This window comes from Toxotes jaculatrix, chromosome 18 (assembly GCF_017976425.1).
Source record: "Toxotes jaculatrix isolate fToxJac2 chromosome 18, fToxJac2.pri, whole genome shotgun sequence".
NCBI classification, from domain to species: Eukaryota; Metazoa; Chordata; class Actinopteri; family Toxotidae; genus Toxotes; species Toxotes jaculatrix.
In genome coordinates, this window is record NC_054411.1 from 9826976 (window position 1) to 9833939 (window position 6964).

General features: G+C 40.0%; 2 protein-coding genes across 2 annotated transcripts; one reads left to right on the forward strand and one right to left on the reverse strand.

Moving 5' to 3' along the window:
* Positions 1-488: 488 nt before the first annotated feature.
* On the forward strand, positions 489-1356 carry med9 (mediator complex subunit 9). Its single transcript, XM_041063029.1, has 2 exons — positions 489-584; positions 816-1356. Exons 1-2 carry the CDS (start codon positions 505-507, stop codon positions 1033-1035), a joined length of 300 nt encoding a protein of 99 aa, XP_040918963.1. The 5' UTR covers positions 489-504; the 3' UTR covers positions 1036-1356.
* Positions 1357-1873: 517 nt separating this feature from the next.
* LOC121198716 (dexamethasone-induced Ras-related protein 1-like) lies at positions 1874-3274 on the reverse strand. Its single transcript, XM_041063013.1, has 2 exons — positions 2921-3274; positions 1874-2795 (listed from the first exon to the last, which is right to left on the reverse strand). Exons 1-2 carry the CDS (start codon positions 3189-3191, stop codon positions 2272-2274), a joined length of 795 nt encoding a protein of 264 aa, XP_040918947.1. The 5' UTR covers positions 3192-3274; the 3' UTR covers positions 1874-2271.
* Between the last annotated feature and the right edge of the window lie 3690 nt (positions 3275-6964).

Here is a 6964-nt window from a genome sequence, read left to right on the forward strand (position 1 = left end):
TCTGTGTATTAACAGATGGTCTGTGGCCTATTTCTGGGGAAATATAGGTTATCATTTCAGTCAAAAGAGAATACATTTGGAAGACTTACAAAAAAAAGTCTTACATAAAAGGTAGGCTATATGAAACCCCTTAAACTAGGGCTTTATGAGATAAAAAGTCATATTAGGCTATCCTAAAATATATTTTCATGACACAATGGACCCCTTAAAAAACAAAAAAAAAATCTTCCTCTCATTTTAGCTTGCTTGGAGCTACTACACTTGGTTTACAATGTGATAAAATAAAATCCAAAAAGAATCTAGCACTTCAATCTACTCATTTTTTTAATAATTCAGCACCTAATTAAAAATGTTTTATGCTGGTTTCTTATATACTTTTGCTTTATTTGCAAAATATTTATGAATAAAGATTTGTTTGTTGAGTGACGTTCTCTATGTTCTTGTGTAGTGACGGCATCATCTGCTGTATGACGTAAACTATCTGCGCCGCGGAACAGGATCGTGATGGCGGTGGCTCAGCCGACGCTAGAGAAAGGAAGCGAGGATTACTCTTTGCTTCCTTTAGTTCATGATATTATCAAATGGTAAGGTGTCTGACGTGTGTTAATATTAAATGTTAATTAACTGCTCGGTGGCATCTTGTTTACCTGTCTTCGTTCAGTCGTGACGAGTGACGGAGTTGCTGAGCTTGTTGGTGTTAGCTAAAGCTAACGTTAGCTGTTTCTGTTAGGATCATTTGAGAATATAAATGTCCGAAAATAACAATGTATAAGGACATGTTCTCTGTGAATCATCTTTGTCTTTATGTTATAAAGCATGGACAAGGACAGCCCAGATGTCCACCAAGAACTGGCTAAACTCAAGGGAAAGATCCATGAGGCTCGGGAACAGATCTCCAACATGCCCGGCATAGACAGCAGTCCCGTGGAGCAGCAGCAGCAGCTGGCCACGCTGCGGGAGCAGGTTCGCACCAAAAACCAGCTGCTGCAGAAATACAAAAGTCTGTGCATGTTTGACGTACCAAAAGCATCGTGAGACCGAAGTCTGGATTACTGCTCGGACAGAGTCGAGGTGCAGGAAGGACTATTTGTTTAGCTACGCCCTCACCCACGGAGCAGATAAATTTGGGGCCAAGAAGACGGGATGGACGTTTAAATGAACAAGGACAGACTTTTCTCAGTTGCATTGCTGTGAATGATGTTTTGAAAGTCAGATTATGTCCTCTTTCTGTCCTTATTTTTTTGCATTTCCAGAATGCAGAGTTGGTTATGTGGCATTTGTATTAAATATAGTTTCACAGTGTGTCATTTTTTTCATCTTGTAACACTATTTTGTAAGTAAAAATGAGTTGATTAACTAATTGGTTTAAGGCGTTTTGACTAAGCTGTTAGACATACACATTCATTTAAGCCTATGGTCTTCATCATTAATTAAGCATGTCTTTGACACAATTAAGCTATCAGTATTCACAGTAATCAGTTGTTCTGGGGAGGGGATTCAGAGTTATTAAGATTCCAGTGATTCAATGCTGAAATATGAATCCACATTAAACAGCTGGTAGTGGGGAGGTAGGAACGGGTAACAGTTAAATCTGAGTGAAAGTGCTTGAAATAATGTGGGTAGTGTGTTCAGGGTCCCTAATGGACTCTCAGTTCAGTATGTTCCAGTTATAACAGCCGCATATGCATGAAGTGACAGGATGAGACAACATAAGAATTTTTAAAAAAGAGGCCATTTTCCGATAAAGGAAAACTGCATAAAAGTACATTTTAACCTGTGCATGGTTTAATGTAACATCATAGTGTTTTGCTTGACAGGAAATAGAAGAGGAAGATAGACTATGAAAGTAACAAGTGTTTTTATTTTCTTTTTTATGCAAAAGTTGACATGGACATCATAAATACACATTCAGAGTCAAATTTGTTCATAATGCAACAGACATTCAAGTTCCACCAAGTTTGGAAAAAAAAATAGCAAAATGTAAACATTTTTTTTTCTCAAGTGCTGCTCTTGGCAAGCTATTGTAGAGGCAGATTTTATAGCATTTTCAGAAAATCTACTGCATCACTACATAGGGAAAGGCCTATGAGCTGAGCCACTTGCCCTGTGTGTCTCAGACTAGTTTGGATCACACTGTCTCTTCAGGCGCTGAAATCTACTGTTTAGTGGCTTATGAGCCCTGTAAGCAGGACGACTGGCCTCTGTTTCAACTCTGGAAAGTCTCTCAGAAAGTCTCTTGCACACTGGCAAAAAAACAAAAAAAAAAAACTGTCAGCATATGATGCAGCCTTTCTCTTTGGCCTGGCTGCCTCCTACAGCTTTCTCCTTTATGTACATCAAGTCACTGTGCACGCTGGGTCTCCGTGCAAACGGTGCCACAATCCCATATGCGTTCCCATCTTTGCACTTCTTGTTTCTGAAGGACTTTCTGTGGAGAACCTCGCAGTACTGCAGAGAAACTTTGCAGTGCCGGTCGGGACTCATTTCGTTGGGCAACTTGGCCATGGTAAAAAGAGTCTGAAACATCTGGTCTACGTTGGTGTTCTTCTTTGCTGAGATTTCAAAGTAGGCGCAGTGCTCCTCTCCACCAACTAACTGCTCGATCTCGTCCTCCTGCACCTCACGATGGAAATCCCTGTCACACTTGTTGCCGCAGATGACCAGCGGGACGTCTATGTTTTCCTTGGTTTTGTTTCGTAAGCAGGACTTGGTCTCATAAATCTGGCGCTTCAGGCGCTGGACCTCTTGGAAGGAGTCCCTGTTATCGAGACTGAATACCAAGATGAACACATCACCTGTAAAATAAGAAAACAAATTTAATACCAAATAATAACATTTTAATTGTAACAAATGAACTCTGCAGAGAGCTGCATGATATAGGCTTGAAGTGCTTTTGTTTTTTTTTTACAGCTTAACTTACCAGTAAGAATTGAAAGTCTCCTCATTGCAGGGAAAGGATGATTTCCAGATGTGTCCAAAATGTCCAGCTGGTAAACGTCGCCCCTGATGCTGTAGAATTTCCTGTGAAAGTCCTCAATAGTCGGTGTGTACTGGTCGTCAAATCTCTCGCTGAGAAACCGAGAGATGATGGCTGTCTTCCCAACTTTAGTGGAGCCCAGAATTACCATCCTGTGGCAATTCTTGGCCGGTATGTCGAACTCATTCTCGGATGGTGACATTTTCTTAATCATACTTGCAGCAGTTGCACCCGGTGGTCGGTGGTGCTGTGGCAAGAGATGGTTTTTAAATCCTTTCAGTGATGTGAGGGGTGTAACCTCGCTTTCTCTCTCCGAGGCTGGAGGAGAGCAGGCTGGCAATTTATGGGGGGGATTTGCCGCGCCTCCCCAATGCGTCATGCGTCAAGCTCCAGCTTGGGGAGCTGGAGCAAGACCCGAAATTATAATGTTACTATGGCTGTTTTTGTGCGTCAGCCCTGTCCACCCCTCAACAACAGAAAAACGGGAAAGATGCGGGCTTGTTTTCAAATATAATGCTTAACTGTTTAATTATTTGAGCATCACATTTTCGTGCGTAATTAGATTTACCTGCCTATAAGATGGAGATAATGTCATTTGAAAAATTTAAATCCTTATTTAAACTGGCCATAGATTAAATCAGTATGCACACAGTTTCTTGGAGTGTGCCCATTATATTAAACCAAATAGTTTTAAAGACAGTAAACAAAACCATGCATGCATCTCACATGAACCTCTTACGTTCATGAACCCAAACAATTGTTTCTGTAGAATTTCTTGCAAACACAAACTTAATTTGTTTCCTCAATCATTAGTAATTAGTAAACAGACTTTCCCTCAGGAGACAGCAGCTGGAATATGTAAGCAGAACGGAGGGGGGCGCAGCGCTACACACAAGCATATCAGGCATGTTAGAGGGGGGAAACGTGTTTCTTTTGCTCGTGGGATCCTCACACTGCCAGTATGTTTTCCACTATGCATGATTTTAAGGTCGATATGTTATTACATGTATTATGTTGTAGCAGTTTCATCGTGTACATGCATTAGGCTAATGTTTTAAACTTTTAAGTTGCTCCTATATATGCTATTTGATATCGTTATTTTTATTTTTACCTTTGCTGTTTCTCATGTCTTACTATCAGCTTCTCGGTCATTTGTGAAGCACGTTAAAATAACTAAACCTGTATGAAAGGTGCTACACACATAAAGTTGGATCCGATTTGAAGTCTTATGCCGTTATATTGGTACTCTGACCATTATATGTCACAGTCCTTATCAGCAGATAAATGACATTTTCTTTAATTCAAGGTAAAAGTTCAATTGGGATTAAAATCTATTTTTAAGAGCGATCGCTTAAAGTGGCAACATAAGATCATTGTTAGAAACAGTCTGTGAAAACTGTCACATGAAGGAAAACATTATGCAGTTCAGATCAATGAGTTTAGAAAAAAATTGAAGCAGTTGTATCAGCAGTGTCCTTTAGAAGCTTTAAGGTTTAAGAAGATATTTAATGGATTCATCCACTTTACTTTTTCTCCATTTACCTTCCAAAAATATAAAGTTGGTCAAAATGTCAGGTCATCATGAATGTAAGCAACGATGTACAAACGTCATAATGAAACTACAACTGCAGTTGTGGGTAACATGGTGCCTGGAACCTATCCAATCCAATTTGTATTGACTTTCTCATATGTGTTAATCGAAGAACCCCACAGACGGTCTAAAGATAGAGCTCCCTGCTTGTGACTCAAACTCTGCTCATCCACTTTGCCACCTTAACTACTTATCACCTTTCATTTTTCTTCTCACCTGTGAATCGGTGTAGATAGAGAAGTCACTCTTAAAGATACATTTTTGTGTATCATTCATGTGTTGTGTCTCTTTACTGTGTAAAATATCAACATTTTAGTATTTATTAGTTCTCTGTTTTTCTTTTTCAGATTTGTCACAGCCACTTGACCTGACTCCCCCGAGCCTGCTTTTTTTATAGTATATGCAAATAATAGTTAAAACAAGGCAAAGACAAAGACAATTTAATGCAGTAGAAACGTAATACCGATCAAGCTGTCTTTTGAAAAGACCAAGCCACATAACAATGGATAGTATTTTGGAAACGTCCACTTTTTTTCCGTTTAAGATGCCCTGTGCTATTTAGTGATAATTTTTGTCAAGATTCCCCAAGTTTACAAATCTGCGTCATCACTGGATTCAGCTGGACCAGGTTGACAGCTGTCAGCAAGGTTCAGACAGTTGACATCTAAATCATTCATTGCTCCCTCTTTCTCTATTTTTCCCCCTCCCTCTATGCTCTATGTTTGAAACAATTAAAAAAAAATCCTATTTTACACAACATCTACAAAAGATCTAAAAAAAAAAAAAAAACTTAGATGTCATATGTCTTGGTATTTAACTTAATTTCATGTGAAACCTAAAACTTGCCAGCAAGGATGACCTTTTCAAGCCCTCTGTGGGGCATCCAGGATGAAATCAGATAGGTGTACTTAAGCCTGGTTGTTCAAGTCTTGAGCGTTGGGTTTGTGTAACCAGGGTGGAGTGAACCGGTGCTACACCCTTGACTATTGGTCAGTAATTAAGCCAGTGTGTTCCCAGGATGCGTAGAACAGGACACGTGCAGAATGGCTCGTCCAGCGAGGCTCTGCTATAACACTGCTTGCATGAAAACATGATGGAGAAAAGATCATAAATATTCTCTCCTATAGGGAAAACACATCCTCACTTATCTCTGTGCATTTTAGATCATTTTTGTCAAGCGTTTAGCTTAAATAATTGCTCAAAAGTACTTTTTTATTCTGCTCATTTGAGGTTAAAATGGATTTTTGACAAATTGCTCCACTTCTTAGTAACAGCTGATGTAGGACAGGTCATGGCCAGAACTTAGCTGGCAGAGTTTCTTTATTTGTTTGGTCAGAGGAAGAGAAACATCAACATTTTAACTACTAATTCTCTTGAAACTCGAGGACAAATCCACAATCCCTGGTTGCTCATCCGAGAACCAGCTCGGGGTCAGTCTTAGCAAACACACACATACAGTACAGTATAATTGGTCTTTGTCTGTCTTTAGTCTTGCTCATGTTTGTGTCCCAGCCTGTTCTGTTACATAGCTGGACCTCGACACATACACTGTCCTGGCAACGTGGCCCTCAAGCAGAGTAAACACACCAGCTGCAGCCCACTCAGGCCATGGCCAATCATACACATTAGACTCATTTCCTTCTCAGCCATGTTTGCCTTCATCAATTAGTAAAGAGGACAAAAAAGGCTGGAGAAAAAAAGATGCTGTGGTCCTCAGTGAGAACATAATGCTTCACAGCTGATATCAAAACAAAACTGTGTTTTGGTTTTTTTTTCCGATCTGGTGAAGTGACTGAACCAGTGGCAAGAAAGCTACATTTTAGATGTTTCAGTAAAGGCGCACCAAGACCATGTTTTGACAAAACCAAACCTGTAAAAAGCAATGAAATAGGTACAATCCTTATTTTTGCCCCTGAAAATATCATAAACTCTGATGACGCAGGTGTGTCAGACTGTGGAGAAGCCCTCTGAGAGTCTGTGAGCAGAGAAGATCAATGGAGATTTTTATAATGTTTTGTGTTTTGGCTTCATTTGCAATTTTATGGATGAAACATTATGCGGCTAAAGTGCGAAAACCAGCTGACGAAACACACTGACTGACTGACTTCACAAACAGCGGTGACGTATTTGGCATTAAAGCGCATATGCTTGAAATCTGATGGCAGACAGAACAGTAACATTTCTGGCTTCGTGTCAACACCCCCATCCCTTGTGATGGCAGCTCACACATGAACAGCCACGTGTGCATAACATGCTTGACACAAAATCAGTTAGTGAGAAGACTAATTAACAGTCAGCAAGAACATATGTGTGTGTGTATGTGTATAATTGTGTTATGCATCTGTGTCTGAGTGATCAGAGTGTGTGTGTGAGTGGAGTGTGTTGGTGGGGAAACG

Coding starts and splice junctions, on each gene's coding strand:
- med9 (XM_041063029.1), top strand. CDS start 505: ATGGCGGTGGCTCAGCCGACGCTAGAGAAAGGAAGCGAGGATTACTCT. Junction 585..815: donor GTTCATGATATTATCAAATG/GTAAGGTGTCTG, acceptor TATGTTATAAAG/CATGGACAAGGACAGCCCAG.
- LOC121198716 (XM_041063013.1), bottom strand. CDS start 3,191: ATGATTAAGAAAATGTCACCATCCGAGAATGAGTTCGACATACCGGCC. Junction 2,796..2,920: donor GAGACTTTCAATTCTTACTG/GTAAGTTAAGCT, acceptor CTTATTTTACAG/GTGATGTGTTCATCTTGGTA.